At 47.5% G+C, this 17,345-nt stretch overlaps 1 protein-coding gene across 1 annotated transcript in view; it reads right to left on the bottom strand.

Moving 5' to 3' along the window:
* AKT1 (AKT serine/threonine kinase 1) overlaps window positions 1-17,345 on the bottom strand; it is a 178,895-nt gene that overhangs the window by 37,263 nt on the left and 124,287 nt on the right. Inside the window, exons 7-9 of the mRNA XM_061612309.1 lie at window positions 17,075-17,140; window positions 11,255-11,323; window positions 8,806-8,931 (exon numbers count right to left, since the gene is read on the bottom strand). Coding sequence (XP_061468293.1) covers window positions 8,806-8,931; window positions 11,255-11,323; window positions 17,075-17,140 — 261 coding nt within the window. The remainder of the gene's footprint in view (window positions 1-8,805; window positions 8,932-11,254; window positions 11,324-17,074; window positions 17,141-17,345) is intronic.

The raw sequence follows: 17,345 nt of genomic DNA, 5'->3' as shown, positions 1-17,345 counted from the left end.
GCTCTGAGCCAGCGTGCGATAGAGTAGGTTGTCACCTTACACCCCTTTGATTTCCCAGAGAAGGCCACAAAGAGGGCCTCAGACCTCCTGAACTCTAAGGTACGATCCACGTAGAAACGAAGGGCCCTCCTCACATCAAGTGAGTGCCACCTACGTTCCTGGGCACAGGAGGGAGCAGGGCAGAATGAAGGGAGAACCACTTCCTGCGACCTATGGAAAACAGAATTGATTTTAGGTAGGAATGCCGGGTCTGGTCGGAGGACAACCTTGTCCTGGTGGAACACGTACAGTTGAGGGTCCGAAGATAATGCCCCCAACTCGGAAACTCTGCATGCCGATGTAATGGAAACCAGAAAAACTGTTTTGAATGTCAAGAGGTTCAGGGAGCAGGGAGCCATCGGTTCAAATGGCGGTCCTGTCAACGCCGTCAGCACCCAGGTAAGGTTCCAGTTTGGAAACCTGTGAATCATTGGTGGGGAAACCAGCGTCACCCCTCTTAAAAAATGTTTAAGGAATGGGTTGGAGGAAAGAGGGCCCCCCCCAGGCATAACAAAATGCTACTAAGAGCTGCAGCTTGTCTCTTGATTGTGGCTGCACTCAGACCCTTATCTAGGCTCAACTGGAGGAACCCTAGGGGACCCCTGACATCTCGAGACCAAGGTTCCACTGTATTTGCAGAGCACCAGGACAAGAAAACCTTCCACGTGGACGAGTAAACCCGGTGCATGGACTGTCTACGCAAGGCCAGCAGCGTGTCGAGCACTTTCCCCTTAAAGCCCTTACCACTCAACCACAACCACTCAGTCTCCAAGCTGTTAGCCGGAACAGCTCTGGTCGAGGATGGCAGACTGGTCCCTGAATCAGAAGATCCGTTCGAGAGGGTACCTGCCAGGGTGTCTCGACTGACATGTTCAGTAGGTCCGGAAACCAGTGACGTCGAGGCCAATAGGGTGTCACTATAATAATTTCCGCCTTCAATGTCCAAACCCGCTGGATCGTGCGTTGTAACAGCCCAAACGGAGGAAAGGCGTACAGGAGACCTTGTGGCCATGGTGCGACTAGTGCGTTTGTGCCTCGGGCCTGGTGACACGGATTTCTTGTGAAGAACCTGTCCAGCTGTGTGTTTGTGGGTGTGGCAAAGAGATCCACTACTGGTTCTCCCCACCTGCACACCACCTGTTGGAAAACTTCTGGGTTCAGTTGCCATTCTGCCTCCTTGATGGCTGTCCTGCTGAGCCAGTCAGCTACAAAGTTGTTTGTGCCCGCCAGGTGTTCGGCCTTCAGAGAGGCAAGATGCCTCTCCGCCCATTTCAACAAGCGCTCCGCCTCGAGCATTAGGCCCTTCTATCTCATGCACCCTTGTCTGTTGACATAAGATTTAGCCGATGAGTTGTCAGTGCGTATGTAGGCCCAGTCTGATGGCCCGTAACTCCAGTATATTTATATTGAGCTCCGCCTCCATTGCAGATCATGTCCCCTGGGCTACATTGTGGTCCAGGTGAGCCCCCCATCTGTACAAGCTCGCATCTGAGGTCATGATTATGCGTGGAGGATCGTCCAGGCTGACTCCGTGGGCCAACCTCTGAGGTTCCAGCCACCACCGGAGCTCTGTCCGTACTGTTGGAGGCACGGAGACCGAGTGTCTGTGTTGTAGGAGAATTGCCTCCTGGTAGGGCAGAAGGATCTGTTGTAGAGCTCTGGAGTGAAACTGGGCCCACTGAACTAGGTCGTATGCAGACACCATGGACCCTAAAAGCCGAGCTAGCCTCAACAGGTCCAATGCTGGTACAGCAACTGCTTCCTGAAGCAACAGCTGAAGTCTCAAGCCCCTTTCTTCAGTGAACCTCATGCGGAAAAGTTGCATGTCCAGGATCACCCCCCAAGTGCGGAATAGTTTGGGATGGGGTCAGCATGCTCTTCTCCAAGTTCCCTATGAAGCCCAGCCCTTGGAGCCATGATACAGTGAGATGGGTACCTGTGTGTGACTGGTCCCAGGATGGTGCTCTCACCAAGATGTCATCCAGATAGGGATCCACGCATATCCCCATTGTTCTGAGATGTGCCACCAGAACCACCAGTACCTTGGTGAAAACCCTTGGTGCTGAGGAAAGGCCGAACGGCAAGGCCTTGTACTGGAAGTGTCTGTTGTCATATGAAAACCGGAGAAAGCTCCTGTTTTGTCTGCAGATTGGAATGTGTAGATACGCCTCGGAGAGGTCCACAGAGGTCAGCCAATCCCCTTTTCTTAGGGCTGCAGTTATGGAGCGAGGGGTTTCCATTTTGAATATACCCCTGATTTCCTCTCTGAGGGAACTACTGGCTCTATTGCCCGGATGTTCAGCAGGTGCTGAATAGCTTCCAGGTAGCGCAGGTGCTTCTCCGGCCTTCGAGACCTTGGGGTGGGTCGAAACCGGTCGTATGGAATGCGAAGAAACTCTATGGCATATCCCATGGACACCGTGTCCAGCACCCATTTGTCTGAGGTGATGCCTCTCCAGCGGCGGGCAAACTCTAGAAGCCTTGCTCCCACTCCGCGAGAGGCCTCTGGCAACCGCCAGTCAGGAGGAGAAGCCCTTTTGGACTCCCTTCTGGTTCCTCCCTGAGGAGAATGGGGTGCCTCCCGGTTTAGTGGAGGAAGCGTGTCCACCCCCTTTGTCTTGTCTGCCCCAGCGAAGCCTGTTGGAAGGCTGACTGCGAAATCTAGAGAGCTGTTTTGAGGAACGAAAAAACTGGTTCTGCCTGCCCTTCCGTTCCTCTCTTCTGGCCATAGGGAGTGCTTTCTTTTTGTCCCTAGTTTCCACCAGGTGGGCCTCTAGAGGCTCCCCAAATAGCTTAGAACCTGAAAAAGGTAGGGCAGTGAGGCAGGTCTGTGACAGTGAGTCCACAGCCCACTGCCTGAGCCAAATATTACGCTGTGCCACGGTGGAGGCAGACATAGAGCGCGCTGCAAACTGTAGGGCATCCATGGATGCGTCGGCTGACATGGCTGAGGCATACGCCAGTTTCCTTAACCCATCCTTTACAAATTTTGGGACATCGTCCTGTGCCCCAAACTCTTCAGCCCACATAAAAACCACTCTGGAGAAACTGAGGAAGTGGCTGCCGCTCTGAAGCCAACTGCATCTGCCTCAAATCTCCTACAAAGAGCCCCTTCGACTCGCTTGTGGCACTGGTCCACTGTGTGAAAATGCAGTCCTGCCATGATCCTGTTGGCAAAGACATAATGTTTCTTTGCCCACTTGGCAGGTGGCTCTGGTTTGCAGGTGATGACCATTCAGCATCCCACACGTCATCAAACGCCTGGGGAAAGGGAACTGAAACCTGCTTAGTGTCCATGGAGGGGAAGGCCTTTTTTGCACCTGCCGAGGCTGACTGAGTGGGTGCATCGCCTCCCGCCTCAGCCTCTGGCAGTTGCAGCACTCTGCGGGCCTTGGAAAGGAGCGGCTGAAAAAACCTCTGGAGCAAAGAGTCTGGGTTGCGTCTGGGTGACCTCTATTTCCTCACCAGAAAGCTCCCCCTCTTCCCTGTCCTGCTCGAGTAGGTCTTCAGAATCTGACAGTACCATCTGTGGCACAGGAGCCAGCCTGGGCGACTGTGCCTGTGTCTGCCGATCCCGAACCATTGAGGATGAGGGACCTGCATGAGTCTGTGGGGAGGAACGCCTTGCTACCCCCCCAACGCGCTATGACCCAGATGCTCCTTGTCACCCCTGGGTGCATCCTTAGCTGGCTCGCTGTGTAAAATGTAGGAGGGTGGGGGCGACCCCCCCCCGCCTCATGTCTTGATTGGAAAGGGAAGAGGACCTGGAGTGGCTGTCTCTTAAAGATGAGCTGCCATGCCTGTCCTCCCTGCTGGAGCCTGGGGAGGGGGATAAGCGCCTCCGCTTACCCCTGTGGGAGCGCTTCCTGGAATGTTTGCGCTGTTAGAATGCTGAGATATGATGTGTTCCAAAAAGACATGGACAGGGTTAAAAGCACACTCTGGGGCTCAAGGACAGAGAGCAGACCGAAGGCTGCAGGTGGCTGGGCAGGAAAGCTGCCAAGGCTATATAACGCCATAGAAACAGCTCAGGGTGTGGGGGGTGCATTTGATGTATGTGAAGGAGAGAGCTCGTGTATCTGTATCTGTATCTATAAGCTATTGGATCAGTAAAAGATTCATCTTCACCACTTCTAGCGTTCTGTCTCTATTCACTCTATTCATTCCTGTTATACGCAGTGGCATTGCCCTGACAGGCAAGCCGCAATTCCAACATGCGCTTCTTACTTTTACGTGCATGTGAGATAGAGCCACTGACTTCAGAAGCAATGAGCTCTTTAACCCAGGTCATAAATTTGGGAAACTGAGAGTGGGGGGGAAAAACAGCCATACCTTCATCTAGGAGGTTCATCCCCCCGCTGTCTATGCTCTGGGACGAAGAGAAGACTGCTGTGAGTCCTCTAGATCCCTTGCCTCCCCCACGTGGCAGGGCTCTTGGCGGGAAGGCGGAGAAGAAGCGGGTGAGGCCATAATATGGCGGCCGTGACTCCCTGACGCTGAGGGAAAAGCGCGGGAATCACTTTACAGGCGAGCCGCGTTAGCGGGCGCCGCTCAACCCCCTGCTGAGACGTTCTCCTGCGACGAGGCAAGCCTTTGGTGAAGGGGAGGGGAGCCAGGAGCCGCAATCCCGCTGAACGCGAGGGTTGCAGAAACGCGGCTCCGCGGAGCAAGGCGAGAGACTCCCGTCTGGGCGGCTGCTGCTCTGCTGGCACACTGCAGCTAGCCGCGCTCCGCCCTTCTTCGGCCTCCTTTCCGACGCCTGTGAACCCAGCCGGGTTCAGCCTAGCCTCACAAACCCCAGACCCACGGAGTGAAGGTAGGGGAGGGGAAGGAAACAGGCAGGGAGGAAATAAAACAAACGTAAGGAGAGGAGAAGATTAGCATAAGAAAAGACGCTAAGAGGGAGAAGCAGAAAACGAAAGAAAGAAGCTCTAGATAGAGAGGAGAGAATAACTCCCCACTGACCGCAGGCAGGGCCGGTCTGGAGAGAGGGATGACTCCTCCCCCAGGAGAGGATACAAAGAAGCTTAGAGACCCTGCCTGTCACAACCAGTAGGAGGAGTCATCCCTACTGAGGAATGTCCTCCAGCACCATCTAGCAAATATGCAGTTGAAGACAGGGGATGGTACATCCATCATACTGAATATTCGTTTTAATTTTTAATTGTATTTGTATTGCTTCTTTTATTTTTTATGTTGTATTACCATTTGAATTACAATTGCTGCAACAGGCAGAATAATCATTAAGCGAACTGCCTAGACCTTCAGCAATTTTCAAGTGGTGCATGGGGAGAAAAAGTGGTGCATGGGGGACACTCATCTAAACTGACTGGCAGCAGCTCTTCAGGGTTTCAGGCAGGGATCTCTCCCAGCCCTACCTGGAGATGCTGGGGACAGAACCTGGAACCTTCTGCATGCAAGGCAGATGCTCTATTGAGCTATGGCCTTTCCACCAGTTACCTGATCATTTTAACTAGAGATGCCGGGGGATAGAACCTTGGATCTTGTGTGTGCAAAGCTATGTGCTTTACTACTGAGCTATGCTGATTCTTTAAGATCAAGCAGAGAGACAATGCTGTGTGCTAAACTGAGGAAGGTGCAACAATGGCTTACTGCATGGCTCTGACAGTTCCAAGCCAGGCACCTGACGATGGCCAGATAGCAATGGCAGCAGCATCACCGGCTACAGGGTGGGGGCAGACCATGAAAACCAGCAGCATGGGGAAGCAGAGCAGGGAGTGAGGGTGACCCCCTCTTCAACACTTGTTTCCAAGGCTGGTGAGGGGTATCCATGGCAGTTCCCATGGCAATGCATGCATGTTCAGGTGCTTGTCTTCCAAGAACAAAACTGTGCAGCTTGGCTTTATCAGGTAGCAAACAAAACACAACATATAAAGAACAGAAGGGAAGGGAGGGGGAGGAGGCAGGGAAAAGAAGAGAGACCCCCCTTTTTTTAAAAAGTGAGCAGTATATACATGTTGTTGTTATGTGCCTCCAAGTCGACTATGACTTATGGCAACCCTATGAATGAGCGACCTCCAAGAGCATCTGTTGTGAATCATCCTGTTCAGACCTTGTAAGTTCAGGTCTGTGGCTTCCTTTATGGAATCAATCCATCTCTTGTTTGGCCTTCCTCTTTTTCTACTCCCTTCTGTTTTTCCAAACATTATTATCTTTTCTAGTGAATCATGTCTTCTTCTCATGATGTGTCCAAAGTATGATAACTTCCTTTTCATCTAGCCCTGAATTAGTACGTTGTTCAGGATTGTCAAGGGCAGCACTGCAGTAATCTAAAAGGAACCACTGATTTGCATAGCTTCATTATGCACAGCTTCAGGTGGCATCAAGACAGCCCTTACTTGATCTGGTTGGGAAGCTAGTTACCAAGAAGAGCCAGCTTGAATAACTAACAGCCATTTTGCCTTGGAGCCAGGCTTTTTTTTGTCCATCTAGTCCAGTATTATCTGCTCTGACTGGCAGCAGCTCGCCAGGGTCTCAAGCAGGGCTTTTTTAAAAACCTCGTAGAGGTTTTTTTTTAAACAAGTGGTATATAATTTTTTTAAAATACATAATAGCAAAGGTGTTTCCCACTATCTCTTGCTACCTGACCCTTTCAACTGGAGATGCCAGTGACTGAATCTGGTGCCTTCTGCATGCAAACCAGGTGCTCTACCACGGAGTTATGACACCTCTCCTTTTTGAACGCATGTGTCTGTTTTAACATGCTGTGTGGCACTTTATAAAAATTAGGACTGCAAACTTTTAAACTTGATTATAGAGTACACCGATATGATTAATCCAGGAGCTTTAAGAGCACAGTAGTTAATTTTATTCTAAGGCCAATTTTGAACCTGGTGTGTTACTGTAATACAAAGAGTAAAAGAAAATACAATGAAGATATTTTCTTCTATCATTAAATATTTTTTATTTTATTTTATTAAGATATAACATCACATGTCTTCAAATTCACAAAAAGACACATATATTTAAATTTACCTGATTTAATCTGTTAAAAAGAGAGATGGATTATTAAACAACTAAAAACTCCTTAATTGGCTACAGTCTCAATTAAAATAAAACAGAAATCTAAAATTTCTTAACAGCCTAAGTCTTTACCAAGTACAGAGGGTGGCTACCCATGCAGAGATTAAAGTGGCCACTGCTCATTTGAGTATGTTAGTTTAAGGAGATACAAGTTTTTAAAATTGCTTCTTAACTAGAGGCAAGGTTAAGAAGAAAACAAATATACCCATATCTGGAGGAGGAGGAGGAGGAGAAGGAGGAAATCTACCCACTCACGACTGGGTTGGATTTTATTGCTGAATTGTTGCTAGGTGGGTTTTGCTGTTCAGTTGTTGTATTTGTGTGTTTACATTTTGTGTTATATCATCATTGTATGCTGCCTAGAATTTTTTTGCTTTTTTAGCATTAGGCAACTAATAAATGCAATAAATCAGTGTAGGTTTAAAACCAGTCCCCATGCACCATAAATAAGCACTTGTAGAATCCACTCCAGCAGGGCTGGTGATCCTCAGGCTGGAGGGCCAAATGCTCTCCTTGCAGCCTCTCTGCCTGGTCTTTGGGGCTCTCTCTGCGACCACCAGGATTTCAAGCTTTCCCTATCCTGAGGCCACACCCCTCAGCGACCCCCTTAAGTGCTTTTGCTGGGCTGCAATGTGCCCTTGAACGGCCAGGATGGAGGAATGTGTATTTTTATTTTATTGTTCATAAAATTATTTATGTACCACCCTCTCGCAGAACATCAGGGCGGTGTACAGCAACATAAAAACATTTTAAAACAATACAAAATGGCCATTAAAATGGCTGGCTACTCAGAAAACATTTTAAGCAGCTGCATAGGCCTATTGGCACAAAAAAGTGTCCAAGGGACACCTTGAAGTCAAAAGTGAGGATACCTGTCAAATCTCTGCGGGAAGATCATTCCACAGCATGGGACCATTCCACAGCATGGCAAGGCTAAATGCCTGACTTCTGGTGGAGGCCAGTTGGGCCTCTGTAACACCGGGTCAATTAAGAGCACTCCTCCGGATGATATCAGTCATCAGCCTGGGATAGAAGTCCTGAACCTGGCCCAGTGGCATGTGGGCAGCCAGTGCAGATGTTTTAGCAGAGGTGTCACATGCTGTCAGCTGCCTTCCCCCATCAGCAGTCTAGCCGCTGCACTTGGCACCAGGTGGAGCCTCCGGACCAGGCCCAAGGGCAGCCCCCCATGTGGTAGTGGTGGTTATATAAGAGTCAAATCCATCCCTCCATTCACTTTTGGGCTAGGGTTTCCCCTACACACATGATGAGCACGTGGCCCCCAGAAGGTTGACCACCACGGAATGTGGCCCTTGGGAGGGGGTAAGGTTCCCTACTTTAAAGGTTCATAGGCTTTTTAATATCGTATTTTAAATGTATTGTAACCCACCCTGGGACCTTTGGGTGAGGGACGCTACTATTCCTACTCCTACTCCTACTAATAATACCGGGGTTGGGGAACCTGTTCCCCCCCCCCATTTTTGGATTCCATCAGTCTCAGCCTGCATGGCTAATGTCTAGGGATGTTGGAAGTTGTAGTCCAACAACTTCTGAAGGGTGACAGATTCCCTACCCCTGGCTTATGCAATCCAGAGAGGTGAGCAAGACACAGGTCAAAATGATATCCCCAGGGTCCGAACAGATTTAGCACCACAATTTGCTCCCAAACCACTTTTGAGATAAGCAAGGCTGGACTCCAAAATGCCCCGGATTCCATCTACGTACCTTTAAATCTCTATAAACAACATTCTTCTCTGAGTGTAGATAGTCCAGCGCTGATACAATCTCAGCCCCGTAGAACCGGGCACGGTCTTCAGAAAAGACGCGCTCTCTTGACAGATGGAAGAATAGCTGCAAGGGCAAGCACGTATTAGCCTTAATTAGAGCAGTATAGCATTTATTATAAACCTGTAATAATGGGCCAGTGTCAGAACACATGCTTTGCATGCAGAAAGACCCAGGTTCAATCCCTGGCATTTCTTAGAAGTCAGGCAGCAGATGATTGGAAAAAGTTTCTCTGCTTGAGACCCCTGGTGAGCTGCTGCCCATCACAGCAGACAATACTGGACTAGACGGACAATAGGCTGACACTTGGTATAAGACTTAGATTCACATATGAACAGAGATTTTTTATGTCTTAGTCCAGGGGTGAGGAACCTCCAGCCCATAGACCAAATTTAGCATTCCAGCCCCCCCCCCCCCAAATCTGGTCAACGATGCATTTTTCCCCAGGCCATGCCTACCTGCCCCATACCGGATGTCAGATGTGGGGCAGGTAGAGATGCAGCTGGATCCTGCAGATGGAAAGCAGGACTGAATTCTTGGACAGTTCAATCCTGCTTAGTTTTGGTGAGTGAACTAGTTCCCTGCAGGGAACTCACTGGCACACCCAAACCTTGCACAAAGCAGGTTTAAACTTCTCGTGCATCAACTGATGCACAGGGAGTTCAATCCTGTTTGGTCACTATCTCCCCCCATTACTATGGGCCAACTTTGACAGGTGTATGGGGGGAGATAAAGATCTTGCCCACTGGGCCAAAAAAGTTTCCCACTCCTGCTTTAGTCAGAGCTCCTGAACTACAGTCTTCAGAGACTCCTAAATTCAGCTTAACCAAAACCTGGTTCTGCTCTCTTCATTTGTCTTTGGCCTGGCTTACTCCAAAACAGAGCTATTCAGAATCACAGATGTGCCTTTCCACCAAAGTAATCCAAATTATGCAACAAGAAAAGCTAAATTTCTGCAGTCTTTGTAAATGATGCAGGTGAAGATGTACCCGTTTTGCATAATGTGCTATGTAATGTTTCTATTTTGCATATTTTACTCTGGTTTTGATGCTAAGCTAAAAATGATTTTAACAAGCACTGCTCTACAACTTGATGCACTCTTCACAACCTGCATGTCCAAACTTGTATCAGGTAACATATATACAGCCCTGCTTTTGCAAATACAGGCTTAGATGTAAGCTCTTTGGGACTAAATGTGTGCACAGACCTTTGTGTGGATGCTCAGTCTCTTCAAAACCTGGCATAAGCACAAGGAGCACCCCCATTATGTGCCCTGAGGACAACTTGCAACCACTTTTGCAAAGCAGGAAGCTTCAGTCTCTAATCTTTAATAACGCTGATTTTGCATCCCTGGGGAATGGAGGCGGAGATGAGGCCTACTGCTATTTTCACTGGCTTTCCCTGGTCAAATGCAAACCAACAGCCTCTTTTTCACCCCATTCTGAGCATGGTTATCCAGAGGTTAATGGGAGTTTATTCCTAGTAAGTATGCACAGGACTATAGCCCTTGTTATACTTGAGCTACATACCCCTAGAGAGGCTCACTCACCTAACATTGCTTTATACAGAGCCATATCATTGGTCCACCTAGTCCACTGTTCTTCAACCTTGGCTCCCTAGATGTTATTGGACTACAACTCCCATCAGCCATTGGCTAAGCTGGCTGGGGATGATGGGAGTTGTAGTCTGACAGCAACTGGGGACCTGAGGTTGAAGAACAGTGATTCTAGTCAATAATGTCCATTCTGACAAACAGCAGCCCTCCAGCAGCTCAGGTTCTCCCATCCCGCTACCTGAGATCCTAATACCAGGGGCTGAACCTGTGAATTTATACATGGGAAGCACGTACTCTACCATTGAACTATGGCCTGTTCTTAGGAGCCTCTTAAAGAGGATTATTACAAGCTACAAAGATTCCCAACCAGCTAAAAACAAGGGTGGGGAACCTCGGGCCCGGGGGCCGAACGTGAGCCTCCAAGACTCTCTATCCAGCCCTTGGGACTCTCCTCAGACGACACCCCTTCTTCAAAGGCCACACCCCTCACAGACCTCACTCCATGCCCTCATCAAGTGCTTTTGCTTGGTTGGAATGTGTCCATGAATTGTGTTGGTGCCTCCTGCCTGCCTGGGTGGAAGTGAGAGAGGTGTATGTATGCGTAGAGCCCAGTAACTCTGGGTGGTTGAAATGTAGCTTAATGTGTTAAGAGTCATATCCACTGCTCCACTCACTTTTCCCTCCGGCCCCACCCACCACCGGAATGTGGCCCCCAGGAAGTTATCTACAAGGGAATGCAGCCCTCAGGCTGAAAAAAGGTTCCCCACCCCCTGCACCCAAATAGCACACAAGGTCAAACACTAACACTACACATATGATTGAAGCGATCCTAACCTCTCCACCATTGGCGTACTCCATCACGAAGCACAAGCGGTCATGCGTCTGAAAGGAATACTTCAAAGCCTGCAAAAAGTGAGGAATAAGTGAACAAAACATTGTTGTATTTACATGCAGTTCTTGAAGGCTACTTCCAAGCTGAGTTCCCAGAGCGAGTTATTGGCTCAATTATGTAGCTGCTATCATTTCCCCATTACAAGTGGGGAAATTAGGTTAAGCCAAGACCAGTCTTTTATCCCACTGGTTTTCAAACACTTCAGAGTATCCTATCTACGTTGACGTATACTGTTTTAAGCTGCTGTCAAATTGCCTTGGACACCATGTGATTGAAAACAGTGTTCACATCTTTGAAATAAGAAACATACTCTGCAATCTGGGATCAGTAGAATTATCCGCAAATACTAAAGACACACCTCTTTACCTTGACCTTTGACACCTGAGAGATATATTTTCAGGACCCACCCTATTTTCTGTGATGTTGTTTAGGTTAATTTTAACTCTTTTAATTATGTGTTTTAACATTGTTGTAATCTGCCCTGGGACCTCTGGGTGAAAGGCAGATAATAATTTCTAATAATAATAATATCCACCCTGCTTGTGGTTTTATCAGTGGGAGGTGTGAAAAGGATGGTATTCTTGGTGGTGGCACCCATTTATAGAATTCCACTCCTTGAGTGAAATCAGGTTGTCCTCCATTTTGCCTGTATTGAGGCCAATTCTTAAAACCTATTTAATAACCAGTTCTTTGGGGCTTGGTTGGTTTATTTAATGAAACAAATGGGTTGTTTTTCTTGTATTGTTTTAGAACATAGGAACATAAGAAGAGCCTGCTGGATCAGGCCAGTGGCCCATCTAGTCCAGCATCCTGTTCTCACAGTGGCCAACCAGGGGCCTGGGGGAAGCCCACAAGCAGGACCTGAGTGCAAAAACACTCTCCCCTCCTGAGGCTTCCGGCAACTGGTTTTCAGAAACATACTGCCTCTGACTAGGGTGGCAGAGCACAGCCATCACGGCTAGTAGCCATTGATAGCCCTGTCCTCCATGAATTTGTCTAATCTTTTAAAGCCATCCAAGCTGGTGGCCATTACTGCATCTTGTGGGAGCAAATTCCATAGTTTAACTATGCGCTCAGTAAAGAAGTACTTCCTTTCGTCTGTCTTGAATCATCCAACATTCAGCTTCTTTGAATGTCCACGAGTTCTAGTATTATGAGAGAGGGAGAAAAACTTTTCTCTATCCACTTTCTCAATGCCATGCATAATTTTATACACTTCTATCATGTCTCCTCTGACCCGCCTTTTCTCTAAACTAAAAAGCCCCAAATGCTGCAACCTTTCCTCGTAAGGGAGTCGCTCCATCCCCTTGATCATTCTGATTGCCCTCTTCTGAACCTTTTCCAACTCTATAATATCCTTTTTGAGATGAGGCGACCAGAACTGTACACAGTATTCCAAATGCGGCCGCACCATAGATTTATACAACGGCATTATGATATCGGCTGTTTTATTTTCAATACCTTTCCTAATTATCGCTAGCATGGAATTTGCCTTTTTCACAGCTGCCACACACTGGGTCGACATTTTCATCGTGCTGTCCACTACAACCCCAAGGTCTCTCTCCTGGTCGGTCACCGCCAGTTCAGACCCCATGAGCGCATATGTGAAATTCAGATTTTTTGCTCCAATATGCATAATTTTAACTTGTTTATATTGAATTGCATTTGCCATTTTTCTGCGCATTCACTCAGTTTGGAGAGGTCTTTTTGGAGCTCTTCGCAATCCCTTTTTGTTTTAACAACCCTGAACAATTTAGTACCGTCAGCAAACTTGGCCACTTCACTGCTCACTCCTAACTCTAGGTCATTAATGAACAAGTTGTAAGCTGCTCTGTGCTTCCTTGTGAGAGGAAAGGCAGGATATAAATGTGACAAAATAGCACAGTGGATAGTTAAACTATGGAATTTGCTCCCACAAAAGCAGTAATGGCCACCAACTTGGAGGGCTTTAAAAGAGAATTAGACAAGTTCAGGGAGGATAAGGCTATCAATGGCTGCTAGCCGTGATGTCTATGGTCTGTCTCTGCAGTTGGAGGCACCATGCTTCTGAATAGCAGTTGCTGTGAATCGCAGATGGGGAAAGCGCTGTTGCGCTCAGGTCCTGCTTGTGGGCTTCCCATGGTCAACTGGATGGGCACTCTGTGAACAGGATGCTGGACTAGATGGGCCACTGGAAGTCTGCAAGCAGGACCTGAGCAGAACAGCACTCTCCCCATCTGTGACTCCCAGCAGCTGGTATACAAAGGCACATGGTTGCCAGTTAGTTGCTCATATTAGCATATAAAGCCCTAAATGACTTAGGCCCCAAACATTTGAGAGATTGCCTCCTTCCCTACCGACCCTCTGGGGTTTTAAGATCAGCAGAGGAAGCTCTCTTGGTAGTTCCACCCCCCCCCCAGAACAGCGGCCTGAGAGACGGCGTTCTCTGGTCCAGCCCCCTAATTTTTGGAATTCCCTCCTCACAGAGGTTTGTCTCGCCATCTTCATTAATGCAGGTTCCGTCATAAGCGGAAGATGCACTTCTTTAACCTGGCCTGTGACACTTTATATAACCCACCCTATCCTTCTGACAGTAATTTGTTTTAAACTGTTTTTAATATTGCATTTTAAATTGTTGTAACTCACCCCTCACCGTAACGTCCCAAGGGAAGTAATAAATTGAATAAATAATAAATAAATAAATAAATAAATACTGCCTCTAACAGTGGGGCAGGACATAGCCATTGATAGCCTATTCCTCCATGAATTTGTCTAATTCTCTTTCAAAGCCATCCAAGCTCATGGCCATCATTGCCTCTCACGGCAGCAAATTCCACTGTTTAACTACACATTGTGTGAAACAGTACTTCCTTCTGCCTGTCCGGAAGCTTCCAACATTCAGCTTCTCTGGGCTTTGCCTGTGGTCTCCCAATGAATGGGAGTTATTATCCAGGATGAGCTTAGAGATGAAGCAGCAACAACGCAGACAAAGAAAAGGTGGGTATTTCCAATATGAATGGCCCACGGCATTTGGGGGACGAAGGATCCAGGATGAGCTGAGAGATGAAGCAGCTACAATTCAGACTAAGAAAAGTGGGTATTGCCAGAGACAATCCTATGACATGTGGCGGTGTGCAGCACACGCAGGCTACTACCTCCTTTGAGACTCCCTGGGAAATTTGTCCCTCCTATTCAGGCATCCTCATTACCCAGGTCCTTGCTGGCAATCAGCCAGCCGAGATGCTCTATCAACATAAATTCACACTCAAGTTGCAAGCTTGGAACATGCAAGGAATGAAGTTGGTGGAGGGGAGAGAAGCTCCCTCCCTCTCTCCCTTGCTCGTTCTCTCCCCCCACCCCCCAAGTGCTGGTGCCCTTCTCTCGCATCACACACATTCCTGCATCATGAGAACTGCCAGCTTGGTTTGACGCGCCCTCTGTTTTGCTTTGCCTGGGCAGCAGCCCAGAAGTTAAAGAGCCAGAGAAGGAGTCACGACTTTGGCTTTAGATAAAAATAAACATGCCCATAAATAATAATGGGTGTTATAGGCATAATCAGGATATGTAAGAAGACTTTTTTAAAAAAAAAAATACACGCTCCAATCCTGAGATCCACTAGTTCAACTACGTCAACTCATGGCTCTAGGCCACATGAGGTTCTCAGTCTATTTCATGCACGTGGCAAGGGGGAGGGAGAGAGACAGAGATGTACATAAGAAGAGCCCTGCTGGATCAGAATAACGGCCCATCCAGTCCAGCATCCTGTTCTCACAGCAGGCAGCCAGATGCCTCAATGGGAAGACCAGAAGTAGGACCTGAATGCAACAGCACTTTTCCCACCTGTGATTTCCCAGCAACTTGTATTCAGAAGCATACTGCCTCCAACCATGGAGGCAGAGCATAGCCATCCTGGCCAGTAGCCACTGACAGCCTTATCCTCCATGAATCTGCCTAATCCTCTTTTAAAGCCATCCAAGTTGATGGCCATCTTGTGGGAGCGAATTCCATAGTTTAACAATTCACTATATGAAGAAGCGTGAGGCTCCAAGCCTGCCCAGTTTGGCCTCTGGCAGGGTTTCTGCCCGACAGATTATGCCAGAGGGAAAAGTGGCCCTCAACGGAAAAAGGTTGCCTACCCCTGCACCACCTGTCACTAATTCATTATTGACCATGAATCATCTTGGCCCTTTTTAATTATGCCTTTAATATATTCTAATTTCAAAACAATGCTAAGGCAGCCCTTGCCAACCGTGACCTCCAGACATTTTGGACTACAACTCCCATTAGCCCCAGTCAACGCACACCAGCTATTCCGCAATGTTATCAGTGCACTGCAGGGGTGACGGTGGGGATGTCTGCAGTGAGGCAGTATGCTGAATGAGTGCTCAGGGCCCCAGCTCACAGGGACAGCCAGTGCACATTTGGCAGGCTGCCCTGCTGCAGACATGCCCTCCAATGTGTGAATAGCATTGGGGTGGGGCTGGCACGGGGTGCAGGGAAGTGCCTAGGGCTAACGTGTGGAGCCCTACTCCCCCGCCTTCTGTGTGAGCCTGAACATACAAGTAAGGCTAGATATCTCGGTTCACACAGCAATTATGCTTGCTGTGGGCACACTGGATTATTCTGGAGTACACATGTAAAGTGAGGCAGGTACACACATACCTAAAAATAAACACAGTGGTCAAATGTGTGGTCAAATTAGTGTGGCGGCACCTACCCTGTGGAATTCCCTCCCCTTGAATATTAGACAGGCGCCATCTCTGTTATCTTTTAGGCGCCTATTGAAGACCTTCCTTTTTCAACAAGCCTTTTGAGAGCTATCACAGTCTGCATCTGTGTTGGAATTGTTTTTTAATATGTTCTTAAACCTTTTAAAAATGTTTTTAATCACAGAAGATGTTTTGAAAGCTTTCTTAAGAAACATTTTTAAAGATGTTTTGTTTTAATGTGTTTTAAAGTCTGTTTTATGCTGTTTTAAAGTTTGTAGTGCTTTTGTTTGCTGCCCTGGGCTCCTGCTGGGAGGAAGGGCGGGATATAAAGCAAATAATAAATAAAATAAATAAATAAAATGCTGGCTGGCTGCAACCAATTAGGACCACTGCGGCCATCTTTGAAGGATCGTATCTTGGTTTAATAAACTGAGATATGAACAATTCTTATAGCCAGGCACATAATCCATTTGCTCCTGCCATGAAGGTAGGAGTGAGCAAGCCAGGAAATCTTCCATTAACTATAGTTCCCTGTTTTGCCCAAATGGGGAAACTATGCTAACAACCTTGGAACAAGCCAGGAGATGTAGCCATGATTTGAAGCTGGTTTAACATACTGACTTATTCCAAAGCAGTTAACCATAGTTTCCTGGTTCAGATGAAACTGGAAACTGTGGTTAAAGGAAGACTTCCTGGATTGTTTGCCCCTGCCATCAACAGAAGGGCAAAGGGGCTGAACATGCAGACAAGAGGCTTGTTCATAACTCAGCTGATTATGCTGAGATATGATTGCCTGAACGCAACCTGTGTGTCTAAGGGTGGGCATCTTCCCTTCACCCTTTTGAGTGTTTAGTACAAGAAAACACCCATACAGCCACAGCAAACACAGCACAAATTAACTCTAAATCCCATTACACTAATGGGAAATACTGGCACACCATCAACTACTTAAATTGACCACACTCCATTTTGGAAAAACATTTGCCACAAATGCTTCTGTTAATGAAAACAACCGAGGCAACCCCCCCCCCCCCACAAACAGATTATGGACTGCCTTTAAGAGACAATGCTTACCGTTAAGAAAGGATGCCTAGAGTTCTGCAAAACGCGGTTTTCCGTCAGTGTATGTGCCACTTCATCCTGAAGAACAACCCAATAAGCCGTGAATGAGCAAAAGCTATTGGATTAATATTATTTGGATACATATAGAAATAAAATCTATCTCTCTATCATAATCTCTTCTCGAAATTGTACAAAATTAACCTAAACATTTAGAAGTCAAAGTACTTCATTATCGTAAAGCTTCCTCTCAAGGACAGCAGGTTTAAAAAGCAGGACAGAGAGT

This window comes from Rhineura floridana, chromosome 2, assembly GCF_030035675.1.
Source record: "Rhineura floridana isolate rRhiFlo1 chromosome 2, rRhiFlo1.hap2, whole genome shotgun sequence".
Classification (NCBI taxonomy): Eukaryota; Metazoa; Chordata; class Lepidosauria; order Squamata; family Rhineuridae; genus Rhineura; species Rhineura floridana.
This window is presented reverse-complemented; position numbering and strand designations above follow the sequence as displayed.